We start from the raw sequence: 23,002 nt of genomic DNA, 5'->3' as shown, positions 1-23,002 counted from the left end.
GGCTACAGGTTATCTTTTTGATAATTACAATTTAATTTCCATTGGACATATACCCAGAAGTAAGACAGTTGGTAGATCTATTTTCAGGTTTTTTTTTTTTTTGTAGTTGTAAATGGACAGAATGCCTTCATTTATTTTTGATATGGTGCTGAGGATCGAACCCAGTGCCTCACACATGCTAGGCAAGCACTCTGCCACTAAGCCACAGCCCCAACCCCTATTTTCAGTTTTTTGAGGGAAAAAAAACTCCATAATGGCTATACTAATTTACATTATCCCACAGTGTATACTAATTTACATTATCCCACCCCTCTTGTCTACATCCTCCCACCATTTGTTATTTTTTTCCTTTTGATAGAAGTTATTCTAATTGGAATGAGATATCTCATTGTGATTTTTGATTTGCATTTCTCTGATGGCTAATGTAACTGCGCATTTTTCATATTTGTTGATCATTTGTATTTCTTCTTTTGTGAAATGTCTATTCAAATCATTTGCTCTTTGTTTTTTTTTAATTTGTTTTTTGCTGCTAGGAACTGAACCCAGGGCCTGGTGTATTCATGTTCTACCACTGAATTACACCCTTAGTCCCCTGTGCATTTTTTAACTGAATTACTTTATTGTTATTAAGGTTTTTGTTTGTTTCATTTTGTTGTTAGTTCCTTATGAATTCTGAATATCAATCCTTGTCAAATGAATAGTTTGCAAATATTTTCTCCCATTTTGTAGGCTATCTCTTTATCAACTGATCATTTCCTTCTTAGTTTAACATAATCCCATCTGTCCATTATGCTTTTGTTGCTTATGATTTGGGGGTCTATTATCTCAATTCTTTTAAAGAGCAGATTAAGGACTGGAGGTATAGCTCAGCAAAAGACTGTTTGACTAGCATATGCAAAGCCTGAGGCTTAATCCCTAGCAACAAACAAAAAATAGTTGGTATATGTAAAGTAAGCACTAACCTCCCCAGGCCCACATCTGCTTATCTGCTCATATAAAGTTTTAAAAAACCTACTTCATTTCACCATTTCTTAAGTAGCAATTAAGCTCAGAAATCTGACTATAAAACTGACATTTCAGTGTTCCAAATTTACTCCTACACAGTGATTTCCTCATCAAATTTCCTCAATTTACAGGTAAAAATGAGGGTCCTCTTCCACCTCAAGCTGCTAAGCATCTAATGTTAAAAAGCTTTAGTCATATTATCTGATTCAAACATCATTGCTATCCATTCTAACTGGTCACCATATATGGCAACAATACTTAGAACTTCTACTCTAAGTGGTAAGGTAGCTAATGAAGAAAAAAAAAAGTACTTAAGTGTTAAGCTATTCAAATAGAAGTGAAGCTTGCTCTATCTCTCTTGACAGTGAAAATATTGACTGAAAATATTTCCTCTGCCTTGCAACCCTTAGTGAGGGGAAGGGATTGCTAAAACTGAGTAATCTCAGTAAAGAAAGTGACTTCAAGTCCCTAGGTTAACAGTACAGTTTTAAAGACATTTTTGCAAACAAGTGCTAAACATAAAGCAAATTCTCAGTTGCCTTACACTCATTCACCTAGGACATCTGTCCATGGAATGAATCCTGCTTCTGAACCTATCTTGACTAATGCTACTGTACATATTCCCCTTCTTGATAGGAAACTATTCAGAAGGGGGTCAGCAACTTAAAGCATTCTGTGGTCTGTTTTCTTGTCCTCATACCTCCCTCCTTCCACAGATGGGAAAAAAAAAAAAAACTTGATCTCTCCTTTTCTAAAACCATATCTATTTCTTTGCCAGCAAAAAATTCCATTCTCCCATGCTGCCTGAGCTTTGTTTTAAGTTAACTACTCTTAGAGATGTGTGCTTTGATTTGGAACAGCAGGGAAGGATCAGTAGGAGTAAGACTCCATAGACATTGCTGCCCATCATACAACAATTCTCTCCCCTAGTTATCTAACAGAACAGGTATAATAAACAAACAGCAGGCTGGCCAGTTAAGATAGCATATGCCTGTAATCCTAGCTACTCAGGAGGCTAAGGCAGGAAGATCACAAAATTGAGGCAGCCTGGACAACTTAGCAAAACACTGTCTCAATATAAAATTTTAAAACAAAGGGCTGGGGATACAGCTCAGAGATACAGTGATTGTCTAACATATGCAAGGCCTTGAGTTCAATCCCCAGTACTCAAAACAAAGGAGAGAAAAAATATATATATCAGGCAAGGAAAGTACAAGAGTCTGGTTGTACCTACCTTCTGTTTCTAAAGCCTAAATTTTCCCCTCAAATGAAATAGGACATGCTAGAATTGAAGGAGGCAGGCATCCTCCTTTATGAACTTTTTACCCCTGCCCTGATATAAGTTCTCTATGATTTTATGATCAGGCAAATGACAGACAGCTGCCTTTTTTTTTTTTTTTTTTTTTCTTTTCAGTCCTGGGGATTGAACCTAAGGCCTCAAGCATGCTAGGCAGGCACTCTTAACACTGAGCTACAGCCCCAGTTGGCATTTTTATGGTTATCTGTTAACAAGTGATCTTGTTAGATGAACTGCAAAAAAGAAAAAAGAAAGAAAGGGGGAAAAAAGGCTCCACAGGAATCCATTCTGGTTCACACATAGCTTGCTTAGCCTGGAGCAGGGAAATGAAGATAGATAGTTAAGAATCCACATAAAAATGACTATCCCTAGCTCAAATGTCTCTCCTGATGAAGATCACCTTGCTGAGTGAGTTAGGGGCTACATACTTCACCCCCTTAACCCAATGTTCTGACAAACTCTCCGAATCAGACTCCATAAACTCACAGGCACAGAGAAAGGGCTGGGTAGCTCACAGAGAAAGGGCTGGGTAGCACACATGGCTTTTGTCCTCAGCACTCACACAGAACAAAGACGCAGGCTCAGCAGTAGATATGTGGTAATTAAGGGGCAGGAAACCTGGAGAAAAGGAAGCAGAAGTAATGATTTATTACTCCTCTGCTTGCCTACTGCTAGTCTTGATCTCTGGGATTCAGAGTCAGAAATGACAAAGTGATAAATATGAGGAGGAGAAGAGAGCAATTTTGGCACAGGTCAAATGGCAACCTGTGTCCCAATGGCCAGAGACATCAACAGAGTCAAACAGTCTTGAGGAGGATCCAGCATTGTGATCCTCTAAGAGTCAATACTGTGGGACCTGTGTTCTGTGTCTGATAACTCAGGCCAGACACCACTACCCCTAAAAGCCACCTGGAAATAGTAATGCTCTAGAAGGATTTCAACAGGAAGCTAAAATCATACACACACACACACACACACAAATTATCTTCAAGAGAGAATGCCCCCCAAATATTCTACAAAACAGTGCTTTTCTCTTTCATTTTCTCCCTCACTCACACTCATGATCATATCAACTGTTCAGTATCCTATATGCTACTGTACATATTCCCTCCCTCCCTCCCTCTCTCTCTCTCTCTCTCTTCCTACTCTGACCTGATGATACAACAGAAGTTCTAATTCTGTGAAGCTCTGACAGCTGAGTATGGATTTTTAGAATTAGACCTTAGAGGTCATTCAATCCAATTTCCTCATTTTTGGGTAAGAAAACCCCATACCTCATTACACTCCACCTCATCCTTGCTAGTGACTAAGCTGGGATTAAAAATTGGCTTCTTGTTTATAGTATTCTCTCTACCCTTTCCATTAAGAATAAATAAACACATTGGGGATATGGCTCAAGTGGTAGCACGCTCGCCTGGCATGCATGAGGCACTGAGTTCGATCCTCAGCACCACATAAAAATAAATAAAGATATTGTATCCACCTAAAAAAAAAAAACCTACAAAATATTTTTTAAAAAGAATAAATAAACAAGGGTACTAGATCAAGTTGAATATTAAAGGGGCAAAAACAGCTTATTATAAATGGTGTGCTTCAGGTTATTATGTTCTTGGTTCCTCTTTTCTGCTTATTAAAGCACAGGTGTTTATTACCTTCCTACTACTATCAACACTGGAGGACACCTAGTAGCTTAGCTCAGCAGGAGCCACTTCAGCAGTCCCTCTCATTCTTATGAGCCCTGTTTCATCTGTACATCTCCCCTTTCACACATCTCTTTCCCCTTCTTTGTCTATCTTTTGTTTAAGTACATAATTACCAACTAAAACTAGTCTTAATTTGCAAACTCCAGGGTTGCCATCTTCAAAATTATATGATGCACCCAGAATGTGACTGGATATGGGCTTTCCAGGGAGCCTGATTCCCTCTTTTTTATGCAAAATCAGAAACAAAAGAAAAACAAAGTGCATTTTAGCAATTCCTAACCAGGTTTATTCATAAGCTATTATACAGAGCTTTGCACAAGGCTTAGACAGCAGGTCAAAGAAGAATATGCCCTCATGTCAGGGACAGTTTCAAGGACAGCAGAGAACTGACACTCAGGCTCTCAGTGGTGCCAACACACAAGCAACACAAAACTCATGCTGGCTTGCTCCTGGCTCACCCTCCTCCACATAGACACATTTTTATAAAACTGCCCTTGATCAGTTTGTCCACTTAATGCCATGTGGGCACATGACCAGCCAAACTGATCCAAGGATAGTCACAGAAGTAGCATTACACAGAGGCAAGAGTTAAGATAACTATAAAAGATAAGGTGTTAGTTGTATAAACATAGTATTGTTAGTCAAATGTCTGTAAGAATTTGCTATCATGGTACATGTTGTAGCCATTAAGAAGATATGAGGTACAAAATGTACTTTCATTCTCTCTCTTTAACACTTTGTTTATCATGTTTCTCACTATTAAGTAATAGTTTTTTTAAAAAATCAGGAGGCTAGGGATATAGCTCAGTGGTAGGACTTGCCTAGCAAGCACAAGGCTCTGGGTTCAATCTCCAAAATGCATAAAATAAATAAATCAAAGGAAGCAGTAGCTAAGGGGGTGAAACCTCTTCTCCACCAAAGGACTGACTCTTTTCAAAGGAGGACTTTATGTTACAGGAACTCAATACTGGGTAAACAATTTGGTTCAATGGTGATAACTCCTCAAAAAAGAATGGAATAACTTATGGAAAACATTCTTTTGGATAAGAATGAGCTTATTGAATCTCATTATGGATAAGATCATCAAAGTTCTAAGAGACAATGTCCATAGGCCCCATATTCCATAGCCTCAGAAGTGGACTGCCTCCAAATACCAATGCCAGACAGATCAATCCTATAGGAATGCATTATTTCCTCCCAGAGCAACAACCAGGGTTAATAACTTCCAGAAGTCCACAAAGAATACCTCAAACCTTGTTCCTTTCTACTGCTTTCTACTGCCTACTTTAAAGAGACACTTAAAATCACCTGCTTTAGGGCTGGGGCTATAGCTCAGTGGCAGAGTGCTTATACCTAGCATGTGTGAGGCACTGGGTTTGATCCTTAGCACCACATAAAAATGAAACAAATTAAAAAATGGCATGCTGTCCATCTACAACTACAAAAAACAAAAAAATCACCTGCTTTAAAATGCATTCATCTCTTCAAAGTAAGAAATATGGTTATAAATGATAAGAAAGGTAACATTTATTAGGTACCTCCTGGGAGCTGGACAATATATAAAGCACTTGAAGTACACTATTGTCACTGAATCTTCTAACTATCTGATGAAGTAGATATTATCATTCCCATTTTAAAGATGAGCAAACTGGAATTCAGAAAGGTTAAATAACAGTCTAACAGCTTGGGGAGTAGAGGCAGGAGGATGGCGAGTTCAAAGTCAGACTCAGCAACTTAGCAAGGCCCTAAGCAATGTAATGAGCCTCTGTCTTTAAATAAAATATAAAAAAGGGTTGAGTATGTGGCTCAGTGGGTTAGGCACCCCTGGGTTTAATCCCTGGTACCAAATAAAGAAAGAAAGGTTGGTGCTAAATCACAATTAAAGGGGCTGGAGATGTGGCTCAAGCGGTAGCGCGCTCGCCTGGCATGCGTGAGGGCCGGGTTCGATCCTCAATACCACATACAAACAAAGAAGTTGTGTTCGCCGAAAACTAAAAAATAAATATTAAAAAATTCTCTCTCTCTCTCACTCTCTCTTTAAAAAAAAAAGTTACAAAAAAATAAATCACATTAAAGGCAACACACTGAGGAGAAGGTTGATAACTTCTACTGAGGTCTGTGAAATTGTACTGGTTCCACTTAAACTTCAATTTAAAAATATTTTTTTTTGTTGTTGGGAAAGGGTGAGTTAGCTATCTAGGGCCAATACTTACTTTGCTATCACAAAAACCATCATTTGTTCAGAATTCCACCAATCAGTCCCTTGCATATAAAAGTGGCCAAGAGAAAAATCCTATGAGCTCTGCATTCATCGCTTCCCTAAGTGTCTCAGGATTTCACTCCACTGTCCTGCAATACTTTAACCTCACACTCTCAAAATACATGAAGTAGAATGCAAGGACTCAGACAGACATTCTGTATATCTGTATTTATAACAGCATTGTTCACCATAGCCAAAAATAGGTGTCCATCAATAGATGAATGGATAAATAAAATAGGGTATTTATATTATATTTAACAGAATATTATTCAGCTTTAAAAAAGTAAGGAAATTCTTACAATATGCTACAATATGGATGAACCTTAAAGATGTGATGAGTAAAATAAGCCAGTCTCAAGAGGATGAATATCGTACGGGTCCACTTATAAGAAGTATTGAGAATAGTTAAATTCATAGAGACAGAGAGTAGAATGGTGTTACCAGGGGGTAGGGGAAGAAAACAATGGAGCATTAGTATTTAGTGGATAGAGTTTCAGTTTGGGATGATGAAAAAGTCCTGAAAATAGAAGTTGTTAGTGTTGCACAACAATGTAAATGTATTAAATGTCACTGAATTGTATGGTTAAATGCAGCTACACTGGAAATTTTTATAGTATTTTTATTTTGGTTTTTTTTTTAAAGTCAATGCTTTGCTTTCTACAACACTATCTTAAGTCCCACAAAAATTTTAACCCAACTTTATATAACATCTGTATATTGGCTGGCTGATACATCATGGTACACTGTACTGAGTATAAGGCCAAACAAAGTACTTTCTTATTGATAATATATTCAATCAAAGAGAGTCCATGGACTCTTGGGCAAGAATGCAACTCAAATGAACCTGGCAAGGCAATATTATTATTATTCAGAATAATAATCCAAGCTCACAATCAAAGATAACAATGTTCTAAATACCAATGATACCCTATAAAATCCTCCAGATTGACTCCTTTTTGTTTTTAATATTTTTTTAAATGTTGATGAACCTTTATTTTATTAATTTATTTTTATGCAGTGCTGAGAACGGAACCCAGCGCCTCACAAATGCTAGGCAAGCACTCTACCACTGAGCCACAACCCCAGCCTGAGATTGACTCTTAATCCTTGCTGTTCTCATCTACTGAATGAGGTCCCAGATAACTGACTCCAAATATTCTTATCCTGAACTGAGTGAAAAATATAGAAGTTTTTGCAGTAAAATATTTCAGTTATTATATTAGCCATTAAATATGATAAAGTTGTAGGAAGGAAGTGTTTCATAAGTACTCATTTTGTATTTGTTCTAATTATTTACACATGATAGTAGAATGCATTTTGACACATAAATGGAGTATAACTTCTCATTCTTCTGTACATGGTATAGAGTCACACTGGTCCTGTAATCACATATGCACATAGGGTAATAATGTCCAATTCATTCTATTATCTTTCCTACCCCCATACCCTCTCCCCTCCCTTTACTCCCCTTTGACTAACCTAAAGTACCTCAATTCTTCCCTAGTCAACCCCATTGTAATTTTGCATCTGCACATCAGAGAAAACATTCGACCTTTGGTTTTTTGGGATTGGCTTATTTTGCTTAGCATGATATTCTCCAGCTCCACTCATTTACTGGCAAATGCCATAATTTCATTCTTTTTTAAGGCTGAGTAATATTCCATTATGTATATGTACCACATTTTCTTCATCCATTCATCTGTTGAAAGTCACCTAGGTTGGTTCCATAGTTTAGCTATTGTGAATTGAGCTGCTATAAACATTGATGTGGCTGCATCACTATAGTTCATATACACTCATTTCTTCATGGAAAGTCTTCTCTACTAGGCCCTATGAAATCTTAGTTTCTGAATTTTTTGTCAAGCACTGCAAAGTGACTACAACGCTGCCTATTTTGACTCTGTTCTAGAGGCAATTATAATCCCAGTGACTCAGGTGGCTGAGGCAGAAGGATTGCCAAGTTTAAGGCCAAACTCAGCAACTTAGCAAGGCCTTAAGCAACTGAGAAAGACTCTGTCTCAAAATAAAAAATCAAAAGGTATGGGGATGTGGCTAAGTGGTTAAGCACCCCTGGGTTCAATCCCTAGTACCAAAATAAAAAGAAAGAAATAGTATGACAGCATTGTGTAGAAATTCAGACTTTCCTGCAAGCAAATGCAAGTGATATCGTATGTAGTGTCTAGGTTCTGGGAAGCTGAGCCAGGACAAAGTACCTTGATGGTTCCTTAAGTCCCAAGTGAATCCCCAGAAGCAGTCAATCTAATTTTCAAATAGAAAGAATTCAAGCTGGGTACAATGGAGCATGCCTGTAGTCTCAGCTACCCTACAGTTGAAGCAGAAGGATCACTTACGCTCAGAAATTCAAGACCACCTAGGCAACATAGTGAAGCCCCATCTCAAAACAAAACAAACAAAAGAGTTAATTCAGTATCATTCGCCTCAGAAGTCCTGTTACCTTATACAGACTCCCCTCATCCCACAAAGAATCTTATTTGTTGAGCTGTTCCTAGCATTAAGATATCCTACAAAATAAGGAATTCCCCCATTTTTTTCTATCCTGCTTTGAATTGAGGAGGAGGGAAAGAAGGTAGCAACAAAGTGTGTTACCATGTAGGAGTAGAATGAATAATGGATATGGGAACTTCTCCAGGACTAAAACACGTACCCTCCACCTCGAGGTAAACCAGGTGCAGGGAGGAACAAGCCAACCACAGAAAGACGCAATTAAGTGGTAACTCAGGTGCCTGCCTCAGAGAGCAGAGGGAAGGTGCCTGCCTCAGAGAGCAGAGGGGAGGCTTAATTACAAAATCAAATGACTTACATTTAAATAAGATTAAAAACAGGAAGGAGGGGCTGAGGCTCAGTGGTAGTGCACTTGCCTGGTTTAAGTGAGGCACTGGATTTGATTCTCAGCACCATGTATAAATAAATAAAAATAAAGGTCTATGAACAACTAAAACAATATTTAAAAAAATAACAGGAAGGAGGCAGAAAGGTCAAAGAGATCTGTTTGTTTAAGTAGTTTTTATATACTGTAATGAGAAAGCGAAAGCAAATGCAAGACTCAGCCAGATCCTATTTTGTGGCCTAGCATGAAGCTGGAATGAGGTGCCACAGAACCCAAATCAAAACCTGCTCATTAGGGGAGATGGATAACTTTACAGTGACTGATAGAAGAGAAGTATTAGCATCTCACTTGCATAGGAGAGAGAAGTCAAGGAATTCAAAGGATAAGCTAGAAACAGTACAAGTATATTAAGGTAATGCCACCAAAACCTATAAACTTCAGCTAATTCCAGAATCTCCGGACAAAATCATCAATTACCCAGGGACAATGCCAGCAATCAGCAGCTTATTGTCAACCAGCAGAGTGGTACAGAAAGGACTGAGAAGCCAATACCTGCCAGGAGAATCATTTAAAAATACACTATGTGGCTTCTCAGAATACAAACATCTGTCTGGTTGCAAACCTAAGCACCTCACTTACACAAAAGCCAATGAATCAAACAAGAAAATGAAATGGCTTTGGTTATATACTCTGTGCTTCTCTAGGTGAACAGAGCAGACAAGTCAGTATGTCAACAGTCTACGCTGACTAATGGTCTCATACCCCTCTAAATGAACCAAAAAAAAAAAAAAAGAATAAATCATTCCTTTGAGTAGAAGGCAGGTTTTGCCCTTACCATTTTCCTTGCTGTTGATGTGTTTCTACTAAAAGAAAAGTTAATGTTCTCAATCATCTCCCTTTCCCCATTTACTTAAGGACAAAATGATCCTCTTTTTTTATTACCCATCCTTTTCTTTAGCATGAAAATGAGCTTTTACATGAAAAATTCTCAGATCTATAGTTTGGAAATATAGGATCCTTGTGCTGCTGTCTATAACTAAACATGCTCAGCAGTCACTGCCTTCTTCTAAGGCCCTATACCGCCTGCTTATTTTTTTCAACATTGTCCAAATGAGTAAAAGCCAATCACTTCCCTTTCCTCACCTTCTGATGCTGGGTATTAAACTCAGGGCACTCTACCTATATACTAGACCCCCAACCCTTTTTATTTTTTATTTTAAGGCAGGGTCTCACTAAAGTAAGCCTAGGCCAGTCTCAAACATGCAAACCTCCTGCCTAGCCTTCTGAGTTGCCAGGATTGCAGGTGTGCCCCACAGGACCCAGGCAAAAATCACCCTTTAAGAAATCTAACGGTCTTTGGGCAAGGTGGCAAATACCTGTAATCCCAGCAGCTTGGGAGGCTGGGCAGGTTGATCATGAGTTCAAAACCAGCCTCAGCAATTTAGCAAGGCCCTAAGCAACTTAGCAAGACCCTGTCTCAAAACAACACATAAGGGCTAGGGCTCTAGCTCAGTGGCAGAGTGCTTGCCTTGCACATGTGAGGCACTGGGTTTGACCTTCAGCACCATATAAAAATTAACAATTAAAATAAAGGCATGCTGTCCATGTACAACTACCAAAAAAAAAAAAAATTGAAAAGGGCTGGGAGCTGGGCACCATGGCACATGCCCATAATCCCAGTGGCTCAGGAGGCTGAGATAGGAGGATTGCAAGTTCAAAGCCAGCCTCAGCAACAGAGAGAGGCTAAGCAACTCAGTGAGACCCCGTCTCTAAATAAAAATACGAAATAGGGCTAGGGATGTGACTCAGTGATAGAGTGCCCCTGAGTTCAATCCCCCGTACCAAAAAAAAAAAAAAAAAAAAAAGGGCAGGGGGATGGGGATGTGGCTCAGTGATAAAGCACCCCTGGATTCAATCAACAGAAAAAAAGATCTAGTGATCAAAGTGACCATGTCTACATCAACCATATGAACTGACAAACTGAAAAAAGACCAATAACAAACCTGTTTGCTCACTAGAGACTCAGGGAAGGATGATACCTTCTCAAACCAAACTATATGTCCCTAGTATAGGCAAAGCAAAGAAAGCACGGCTACTCCTTCCCTCACCCCTTTTACCTGACAAGAGGCTGATGGGCCTATGAAAGTTGACACTTCTATGGAAAGGAAGTGACTTCATGTGCAGAGAAAAGAACAAAGAGCAATTTTTCACTTTTAGGAGCTTTTATGTGGGAATCTTCTTCTCCCTCTAAAGGCTAAAGCTGTTTGAGATTCTTATCTTTTGCCTCTGCCAAGTTTCTGAGAGAATGAAAGAGTTAGAATAGTATAAATTTTGGATTTGCCAAATGTAGTGATCTGAAGGGGAAAAAAACTTCGTGGCATTCTTTTTCAGTCTTTGGGCTTTCTATACTGCCATACAAAATCTTTCATAACTAAATTACAGAAAAGCTCCTATAATAGAACATTCTAATTTTCAGAAGAATTGATTAACCACAGCAGAAAACAGTCTTTGTTTTTCTGCACATAGAAGCCAACTAATCTTAATCTTATTAATGTAATCTTAATCAAATTCATCAAGCCTAATCTATATCTTGTAACATACTTCCCTAAATCAGAAAATTTAGGGAATAAGAAATAATAATTTGAAAAGCAATTTTAAAAACAAGATAGTAACAGCAGCTGCCCAAATTCCTTTTCCCATCTACCCTATCCAGCATTTTACTGCTCTGTTCTTTCCCACCTAGATATCCTTTTCTAAACTAAAAGAAGCAATATTGTGGTTATATAAGATATTACCCTTGGAGGAAGCTGGGTGAAGGGTATATGAAACTCTATTACTATTTTTGTCTACGACTATTTTTGCAACTTCCTGTTAAGTCTATAATTACAACAAAATTAAAATTTTAAAAAAAGAAACTAAACTAGCTGGGTGTGGTGGTGCACGCCTATAATCCCAGTGAATGGCTGAGGCAGGAAGATCACAAGTTTAAGACCAGCTGGGCAATTTAGTGAGATCTGTCTCAAAATTTTTTAAAAAAGCAGGAGTGGAGGGGCTGTGGATTTGGCTCAGTGATAGAACATCCCTGAGTTCAATCCACAGTGCCACAAGAACAAAGTAAAAAAGAAACTAAACTAAAAAAAGTAAATAATCAAAGGATAGTTTCTCAAAATGAAGAGGGGCTGCCAAATTGCCAAAGCTACACCTATACAAGAATTGCCAGATAAATTCATGGCTCAAGTCAGCCTTTCTCTTGAAAAATTTCAATCCTATATAATGCTTGCAGTATAACAAGCTTCCAATGAAAGGCTCTCAATTCCCAGTCTCGAAGTGTACCTAACCATGAAGACACAGGCTTCTGCCAGTGATGGGAGAGCCAGCTGGATCCAGAAAGCTGTGACACTCTCTGGATTTTCCATTTTTCCCAGTAGGTTTCTAAAAGGTCAAACCATGTACAATTCCTCTATTTTTCACAAAGCTGAGAATGCTTTGGATGCTATTCTGCACAGTGAAGCTGAACAGATTGTTTTGGGGGCTTTGGGGACCTTTCTTCCGGCAGGGAGGCAAATGTTGCCTAGTGATCTGCATCTGAGCAGAGGAGTCAAAAACTCTAAGTGCTAATCATGAGTGTTGAGTGTCTGGGTTCATGATCCTCAGCAAGTCATTTAACCCTTCTATATCTCTACTCCCCCAACAAACAGGTAAAAATAATGACTTACCACCTAGGGATATGACAGAGTGAAAGAACGACTGTGATCCACAGATAAATGTCGAGTAAAAAATGTCAGTATAAATCCACTTTTAAATCAAACCATGTGCTGGGCATGATGGTGCATGCCTATAATCCCAGCACTCAAGGTTTAGAGGAGGATCTCAAATTCAAGGTCAGCATCAGCAACTTAGTGAAACTCTATCTTGAAATAGAAGTTTTTAAAAAAGCACTAGAGATGTAGTTCAGTGGCAGAGTACCCCTGGGTTCACTCCCCACTAACCGCCCCTCCCACATAGATACATGAACACACCCAAATCAACCCATGTTTTCAAACCTTGAAAGTCATACTATTTAAATGCAGGCTGCCTCTCCAATATCCCTTCTGCCTCTAGTGGAAGTAAAATAATATAAACCCATGAGGTTCTGTTCAAGTAGTTCCCTTTCCAACAATTACAGGCTTCTCTAAATATTCTGCTCATTCTTTGGCTAATGGCTTAGAACTCATCAAAGTTTCCATTTTTATTTGGTTGAAAGCAATCCCATGCATCTGTGGATAAATTTATAAAGTGACAAAGAAAAAAACGGATTATGTACCCCTCCCTTTCACAACAACAACTCAAATAAAACTGTTTGATGATTTGTCCTATCAAAAGTGATGAAATCAGTAACAGATGTGATTCTGCAATCTGTATTTGGGGTAAAAATGGGAGTTCATAACCAACTTGAATCTAATGTATGAAACATGATATGTCAAGAGCCTTGTAATGTTTTGAACAACCAATAAAAAAAATAAAATAAAATTTTATTTCTCAAAAGAAAAAAAAAAGTGATGAAATCAGCTCACCAGAAACATGACAACAACCATACTACTGGATTCTGTTATGGGTATTTCCCTACGTACTCAGATACTATGGTGACAAGCATCATATAAATAGACAGGAGGCAGTAAGGAGTTGGTCAGGGCTTTGTATTTGTAAAACAGTAGGAAAAACACATCAAGCAAGATTGAATCTCCAACTAATACAGCTACTTCCTCCTCATCCACAGATCACTCCTGGGAATTCATTATGGGAACCTGGGGAAACTCTGGCTATCTTTTCTAATAATGAAGAATAACTGTAGTCAAATAACAATGGAATATACACCAGCACTTGAAGTATACTGACACTAAATGTCCAATTCCAAATAAAAAAAGGCATCTGGATACTGGCTGATTGTATCCTAGACATCAAAGGGCTCCCATGTTTCCAATCTAACACATGGCTACTGTTTTATTTATAAGTAAAATTCAGTTATAGTTTGCAGCACATGTATGAGCAAGCATATACCCACATGAGCATATTTTCCATGATGAATTTCACATACCTCCCTCAAATCCAAAAGTCTAGAAGGCAAAGAAAGAGTAAAACATGGGTATTCCAACATAAGAGGGGTAGTTCCAGCCAAGCAGTGGGTGGATCCACCACAGCCACACTTGTATTCACTGAATGCAATATTATACATTATTTTGGGCTCTGATTGAAGTGGATGCAATGTTGTACTTTGCGGCTTTCATTAACACCTGCTGCTCTTTATCTCACTGTACATTCCTCGTATGAATACAGAGAACCAAGATTCCAGGATGGCTTACTCTGTTTATATAGGAAAAGAAGCTAACCTCTTTGGGCAGAGAACTCTATTTCAAGTATCTATGCCTTAGGAACAAGCAGTCACCGAGGCCTCACTAATGACATTCATATACACATCCCATCAACCCTTCAAAGGCCTTAGAATGCAAACTAATTAGTTCCGAGATAGCACATGACTACAAACAGCACTGACATGAGGGAAGTTGTCCAAGACAAGTCAACCAACCAGCACAGGATAAAGGATGGTCATCTTCACAAGTTACTAGCCAAAATGGCAAAATGCTAAGAGTCAGAAAAGATAAATATAGGGGCTGAGGTTGTGGCTCAGTGGTAGAGCACTCGCCTAGCATGCATGAGGATGGAACTGGGTTCCATTCTCACCACCACATGAAAATAAAGGTATTGTGCTCACCTACAACTGAAAAAGAAATAAATATAAAAGATATTTTTAAAAATATTTTTTTAAAATATTTGTTGTCAATGGACCTTTATTTTATTTATTTATATGTGGTGCTGAGAATCGAACCCAGTGCCTCTCACATGCTAGGCAAGTGCTCTACCACTGAGCCACAACTCCAGCCCCATAAAAGATATTTTTAAATCTCTTTAAAAAATAATCATCTGGTCAGGCACAGTGGCATACACCTGTAATCCCAGAAGATTAAGAGGCTGAGACAGGAGGATGACAAATTCAAATCCAGTTCCAGCAACCTAGTGAGGCCCTAAGCATTTTAGCAAGACCTTGTCTCAAAAATAAAAAATAAAAAATGGACTAGAGATGTGGCTCATTGGGTTCAACCCCTGTTATCAAAAAAAAGAAAGAAAGAAAAAGAAAGGGATAATCATCTAGCTGTCATATGCCTTTAATATCAGTTACTCAGGAAACTGAGGCAAGAGGATCACAAGTTTGAGGCCACCCTTGACAACCTAGCAAGACCCTACCTCAAAATAAAGAGGGCTGGGATTGTAGCTCAGTGGTAGAGTGCTTACCTAGCATGCCCAAGGCCCTACATTCAATCCCCAGTACCAAATAAATAAATAATAACAGATAATAATCAGTTTCAGCAAAAATGATAGTAATGCACTCTGGAGTTTATGACACTTACACAAAGTAAAATGTATGAAGACCATAGCGTGAAGGAAAGGAAATATGGTTCACAATGATAAAAACTTCAATTTATCAAGGGGACAGGGAATATAAGATGGAAGTTGGAGAATAACAGGAAGCCTTGGGAACTTCAGGGGGACAGAACAGGGCAATATGGAATAGTATGGAATAGGACAATGAGAAAAAGGACAATGGACAATGAGGATGGGAGAAATGTCAGAGAGATCAGAGTTAGGATAGTCAGAACAGAAAGGAAAGAAAATAGGAAAAAAGAGAAAATAAAACCAGAAGGGACTCAGAAGCAGCAAGCAGAAATAATTACTTCCACCAATTGTTGCATACTACAACAATGTACAACTTCATCTCAGTTACAGATATAAACTATTTACATTTGCTTTAAGTCCTATGACTATACCAAATACACAGATTTGGATCATTTGTGTGCTTTCTCTTTCATTCTAGACTTTTAGAGCCAATCATATTATTATCTACAGGCAACAATAGGAGCCCTTTATATCAAAAAGAAATATTGGCCAGGTGCAGTGGCACACACCTATAATCCCAGCAGCTCAGCAGGCTGAGGCAGGAGGATTGAGAGTTCAAAGCCAGCCTCAGCAACAGTGAGGCATTAAGCAACTCAGTGAGATCCGTTTCTAAATAAAATATAAAATAGGGCTTAGGGAGGGGAGGGTGTTGTGGCTCAGCATGTTGGAAGCACTGGGTTCAATCCTCAACACCACTAAAAATAAATAAATAAAATAAAGGTATTGTTTCCAACTACAACTAAAAAAATAAATATTTTTAAAAAATTAGGGCTGGGATGTGGTTTTAGAGATTTAGTCCCCTGAGTTCATTCTGGATACCAAAAAAAGAAAAAAAAAAAAGAAGAAGAAGAAGAAATACTGCTAAGAAACTCTACTAACTTAAGTCTTTTCAATCTCTCTTGATAGCTCTTCAGTACTTCTGACATCTCAATCTCAAACTTTCACACAATCTTACTTCTCCCTCCTAAAACACCAAAAGGATACGACTGCCAATTAGTATGATTCTCCTGCTCCTCTCCCCCTCTTCACCACCATAGGCAATAACTGCAAAACTTTGCTAATCCATTAATTAAAGATCTCTATTTCCCATTATGGAAGACTAAATTTAGATAGCCAAATTGGGTTGGGAGGAAAGCATGTGTCACAACAAATGAGATGAATTCCATGGAAGGGGGCTGAGTTACTGGCCTGTTTCTTATAAAGCCTCTGACATTAACATGCCCTCTTCTGCTTAGAATACAGAGAAACTCCCCCATGGGTGGGGCAACCATTCATCACTACTATCATCTAAAGGCGTCTATTGTACCATTAGGTCACAAAAGCCACAGGACTATCAGCAAGTGACTACTTCAGAGAACATGTCTTCTCTGCTTTTCTGAAACCTCCAATTTAATCACACAAAAGAAAGGGTGGTAAGCCAGCATTAATTGCACCCTTAGAGAAGAGCCACTTCCCGCCTGCAGAGATGGCAGTGACTTTACTGGGCTACCAAATGGATATAAAGACAAAAGTAAACACTGTAATTTGCTGTTTTGTCTCTGGCACAGGGGGAGTGGTAAAATCGACACTGTCTGTAAACAGTAATAATGCCAGATGTAACAAAAAGAACAGGATTCCCCCCATCTCTCCACCCCCATCCCCACCCCCTCTTCCTATGACATTTCTCTTGAGATTACTCATCTTGAGGAAACACACAGAAGATTCCCTATAGTCCATATGCTGCTACCAAATGGAACAGAGTAAGAATCCAAGTTTACACTGACTCTTCATTTCTTACACGAATTCAGGAAATATTCAATGGTTTTTACCAGCTGACCAAAAAAAAAAAAAGAAGAAGAAGAAGAAGAAGAGGAGGAGAAGGAAGAGGAGAGAAAGTGTGGAATAAATATGTGACATGCTTAGATCTGGATTTGAAAAATAAAAATGACAAAAAGGATAAATGAAAATAGAAGCATCCTAAATAAACTACAATGTTATTAATAAAAAAATGTGCCTTAAGCCCAGTCCAGGTACTCATAAAACGCAAGGAAAAGAAGATGAAATCAAGGGAAGGTTACCTGACCAGAGTTCCCGCCAGGTGTAATGAAGGCGAACTCGACACTTCTTCTGATAACAAAGCAGTTTATGTACTACCTGAATGCAGCGTCTGGAACCAAGAAAGAAAAAAACTGAGGTAAACCTGAGAATACAGTGCAATTCATCACAGACACTATTTCTTTCTCTTTCTAAAAAAATATTTATTTTTTTAATTATAGGTGGACACAATATCTTTATTTTATTTTATGTGGTGCTGAGGATCGAACCCAGTGCCTCCAGCATGCTAGGGGAACGCTCTACCTCTGAGCCACAACCCCAGCCCAACAGACACCATCTCTCTAGTAGAGCAACTTTGCTAGGGCCACTAAAGTCACTGGATATGAATAAGTACACATGCAAAAGAAAAGAATATACACGTTCAACTCTTCTGGTAAATAAATCTCAAACTTAATCTCTCTCATTCATGTTTGCGTTCTCTCTCTCTCTCTCTCTCTCTCTCTCTCTCTCTCTCTCACACACACACACACACACACACACACACACACACACGAAATGCTTGTGCAACCCATTTCCCTTATCAATGGGAAAAGGGGGCTACAACCACTTAGATGTCAACTGTCCCAAGTGACTACTCAGGCACCACCAATACTTTTCAATTGAGCATCATTCCAGAAAGAAAAGGGAAGAAGAATGTATCATCATTACTCTTTTGAAAGTGGCAGACACAGAATGCAAAAACAAAAAATTAAAGACTTTAAGTCTATAGATCTAATAAAATATTTTAAATAAAATTTAAATTACAGTTTTAATTAACTTAAATTTTACTTACATTAAAAGTAAAGTTGAATATTCATTTCCTCAGTTGTATTAACCACAAAACAAGTTTTCAACAGCCACCTGTGGCTAATGGCAACAACACTGGACAGCACAGATATATATACAACTTTTCTATTTTTCTTTGAGGTAGAATCTTCCTATGTTGCCCAGGCTGAACTTCAACTCCTGGGCTCAAGTAATTCTCCTACCTCAGCCTGCCAAGTATCTGGGACTACAGTGCCATGCTAAAAACTTTCTATCATCACAAAAGTTCTTTTGAATATTCAAAGTTATTCACAACCAAATAATATATTCTTTTGAGAGTATTTCAAAATTGTAAGCAATTAATAAGAATAAGATGAATGAAATTTTTAAGAATTAGATACCTAGTAAAAATATCTTTTTCATCTTTTTTTTTTTTTAAAAGAGGGAGGGAGGGAGGGAGAGAGAGAGAGAGAGAGAGAGAATTTTAAGATTTATTTTTTAGTTTTCGGAGGACACAACATCTTTGTTTGTATGTGGTGCGGAGGATCGAACCTGGGCCGCACGCATGCCAGGCGAGCGCGCTACAGCTTGAGCCACATCCCCAGCCCTCTTTTTCATCTTTGATAATTCTGAAGCTTTATATTCAACGATTATAATGCACCAATATATTTTAAAATAGAAGTAACTAATTTTTTTAAAAAAAGTTTAAAAGCTACAGATAAAATTAGAAAGGAAAATACTGATGGTCCTTACTTCCTAAAAATACAAACTTTTCTCTGATTAAAAACAAAAAAAACTTTAACAATTAAAAGTAAAAGGTGGGCTGGAGTTGTGGCTCAGTGGTAGAGCGCTCGCCTTGCACGTGCGAGACTCTAGGTTCCATCCCTAGCACCACATAAATGATTGAATAAAATAAAGGTATTGTGTCCAGCTACAACTAAAAATATAAATGTTAAAAAAAGTAAAAGGCAAGTTTGTATAAATATGTCAGAACTGACTCTATTGTCATGTATAACTAAAAAGAACGACAATAACAAAAAAAAGTAAAAGGCAAACACCTGGGTGAGGTGGCACATTTTGTAAAGCAATGCAGGAATCTGAGGCAGGAGGCTTATAAATTCAAGGCCAGCCTGGGCAATTTAGCGAGACCCTGTCTCAAAGTAAAAAGTAAAAAGAGATTGAGAATGCAGTTTAGTGGTAAAGGACCCTAGGCTCAATCCCCAGTCCAATCAATCAATCAATAGCAAACAATAAGTCAGGTATGGTGGTGAATGCCTAGAATCCCAGCTACTGGGAAAGTTGGGCAGGAAGATCACAAGTTTGAGATCGGCCCTTGCAAAATTTAGCAAGAACCTGTCTCAAAATAATTTTTTTAATTAATTAATTTAAAAGGTTGGGAATTTAGCTCAGTGATACAGCCCTTGTCTATTCATGAGGTGCTGGGTTCAATCCCCAGTACAGGGGGAAAAAAGAGGCAAACAATATGGGACATGACATTTATAACAATTCATAATAATTCACGATCCAAGGGAAATTGGTTACCAAATCATTTGTTGATTTTTAGAAATTGGGCTGCGATCTCCTGTTTGATGCAGTCATCATTGGCTAAATGAAGCTGTTATTTGAGCTATGATTTGCTCAGTATTCTACAAACTTTTCTATCAGTTTCCCCATGAAACTGACCATTATTGGGTCCCCAGTGCTATAACTTTATTGCAGCCACTAAGGGTGGCTAAATGCTGCCTACACATGATGACCCATGCACAGTACATCCCTGAGTGCCAGGTCTTCTCACATAGCAAGAATCTAGACATCCTATACCTTGGCTCCTGTTGATAATGCCATCTGACATCACTAAGCCACTTCAGAGCAGCAATGAGGTGCTAACCTATATCCAGCACTTTCATTCACAGCCAATCCAACACTATTCCTAAACTCTGTTCCTGTTACCGGTTTCCCAAATGATGCCATCATTAGCCTTTTGGTCTCAGTAACTTAAACTATTTGCCAAGCAGAATAAAAAATATATATATATTTTAATGAACTTAACATTTATTTTTTATTTATTTGTTTTTTATGTGGTTCCAAAGATTGAACGCAGTGCCTCACCTATGCTAGGCAAGGTCTCTACCACTGAACTGCAACCCCAGCTTGGAATGAAAATTTTAATAATTGTTATGTCCTTAAAAATACATACCAGGTACTCCCACTTTCTCCTGAAATCTTCTTCTAGGACCTACTGAAAAATGTTCCTCTCTTTTGGGAATATCTGACTTAAAAAGAGTCTAAGTTGTCCACATAAGAGTAACTTTAAGAATGCTTGGGGGGGCTGGGGATGTGGCTCAAGCGGTAGCGTGCTGGCCTGGCATGCGTGCGGCCCGAGTTCGATCCTCAGCACCACATAGAAACAAAGATGTTGTGTCTGCCAAATACTAAAAAATAAATATTTAAAAATTCTCTCTCTCTCTCTCTCTCTCTCTCTCTCTCTCTCTCTCTCTCTCTCTCTCTTTAAAAAAAAAGAGGCTAGACAAGTGCAGAGGTGCATGCTTATAACCTCAGCAACTGGGTAGGCTGAGGCAGGAGGATAGCAAATTCAAGACCAGCCTCAACAACTTAGCCAGACCCTATGTCAAAATAAAAAATAAAAAGGGCTGGGGATGTCACTCAGTGGTAAAGCACTCTTGGGTTCAATCACCAGTATTGCCCTCTCTCTAAAAAAAGAAGAGTTTATTCTCCCTAAAGGCTATTTCTCACTCCCAAATCCTGAGGTAGCAATAACAATCAAGGAATACAGTCAGGATTGGAAATTAATTGGCTAGGTTTTTTTTACCTCCTACTGCTCCAGGCAAGACTTTATTTCCTTCTTTCTTTATTTTATATAAGCACCTTCCCTCATCATTACTTTACCTACAGCATTCATATACTGATATAAAATTGATTCACTTCTGACCAGATTCTGGCTCTAAGTATTAAGTCTTTCCATACTCCATATTTCTTCATATTTCACCAGGAGGATTATAAACTTATTTGAAATGGTAGATATTTATTTTTGCTTTAAATTTATCATTCTACTGTATGCTTCTCAGAAGCTGTGCATAATGAGAAGTGAGAGCAGCAACCTGGCCTGATGCCTAGCTAGGAGCAGAGAAGTTCACCTAAAAAGGACCTGATACTCCAAATTCCAAAAACTGGAAAGGAAAATGGAAGTAGGGGAAGGAATATCTGGAAAAAAGCCCATGGTATAATGAAGAAAACAAATTCAACCTGAAGGTGGGACCTTTTGCCTAGCCTCTGTCAATTTGATGCCTCATTCTCTTCTCCATCTTCCCTAACCTCAGGATATTCCATTAGAAAACAGGTGGGAAAACCACCTAAGAAAGCAAGGTAATACAAAAACTTTTGAAGGTGAAGTCAGGAACTAAGGGGCAGAGGCTGGAGTACAGGACATTTAGTACAGGTTCACTGGCTAGAAATGTGAGGGTTGGGTAGACAGTTACCTATATCTCTACAGTACTAAACATACAATCCTGTCATGTCGTCCTTACCTTCAACTGTTCCCTATCTCAGGCAAATTTCTTTCTACTGTTACCCTTCCTCCATGCACACTACACTCATATCAGCCAGAATCACTTTCTATTCTCCAAACATACACACTGTTAAGCTTCTAAGCCCCTGAACATGCCCATGCTGTTCCTACTTGGTATGTCCTTCTCTCACTGCACTCAGAAAACTCTAGTGTTTCTTCATGACTCAGGTCTCTGATATCTTCTCTGATGGCCCATCAGCACAGCCACTCTATACAAATCTTTCCTTTGTTGTTTATCCCAAAAGTGCTTAAGAGTAAGCCTCCAAGGTTAGAGAGAAATGAGTATGAATCTTGGTTATACAATTTACTAGCTGTGCAACTATGGTACCAGCCTGAAAGATGTCCCCCAACAATCCTGACCTTCTGATATTTGCATCCATTGTCTCAGTATGTTTTGTGTTGCCACACAGAATATCACAGACAGGATAATTTATAAAGAAATAAATTTATTTCTCACAGTTATAGAAGTTGTGAAGTCTGATATCAAGATGCCAACATATGCAAAGGACCTTCAATGCATCATTCTATTGTGAAAGATGAAAAGGCAAGAGCATGCACACACAGAGATGAATGCACATAAACAAAAATATACATGAAAGAAAAAGAGAGGAGGAGGAACAGAAAGAGACAAAGAGAAGGGGACGGAGGGAAAAAGTGAATGAATTCACTTTCAAGCCCTTTTATAATCAGCATTAATCCATTCATATAGGGGGAGCCTCATGACCTAAACACTTCTCATTAGGACCCACCTCCCTACATTGTTGCATTGGGGATTAAGTTTCCAACATATGACCTTAGGGAGACACATTTAAACCATAGCACACTCCTAGAGTCCCTTCCCAAATGTATCAGAGTTGGTCCATATGACTCAAAGAAATGATATGTCATGTAGGAGTAAATTAGAAAAGATACTTTGGCTTTCCATCTTGGGCTCTCACATTCCTTTGCTTTCTCTCTTGGATTACTTGCTTTGAAG

General features: G+C 38.5%; 1 protein-coding gene across 3 annotated transcripts in view; it reads right to left on the bottom strand.

Moving 5' to 3' along the window:
- The window catches only part of Armh3 (armadillo like helical domain containing 3), a 176,025-nt gene that overhangs the window by 87,979 nt on the left and 65,044 nt on the right, over positions 1 to 23,002 (bottom strand). For all 3 annotated transcript variants that reach the window (XM_040273589.2, XM_040273592.2, XM_005333641.5), the window contains one exon: positions 17,660 to 17,748. In XM_040273589.2, coding sequence (XP_040129523.1) covers positions 17,660 to 17,748 — 89 coding nt within the window. The remainder of the gene's footprint in view (positions 1 to 17,659; positions 17,749 to 23,002) is intronic.

This window comes from Ictidomys tridecemlineatus, chromosome 1 (assembly GCF_052094955.1).
Source record: "Ictidomys tridecemlineatus isolate mIctTri1 chromosome 1, mIctTri1.hap1, whole genome shotgun sequence".
NCBI classification, from domain to species: domain Eukaryota; kingdom Metazoa; phylum Chordata; class Mammalia; order Rodentia; family Sciuridae; genus Ictidomys; species Ictidomys tridecemlineatus.
Note: the sequence above shows the minus strand (reverse complement) of the source record. Positions and strands in the feature narration are given on the sequence as shown.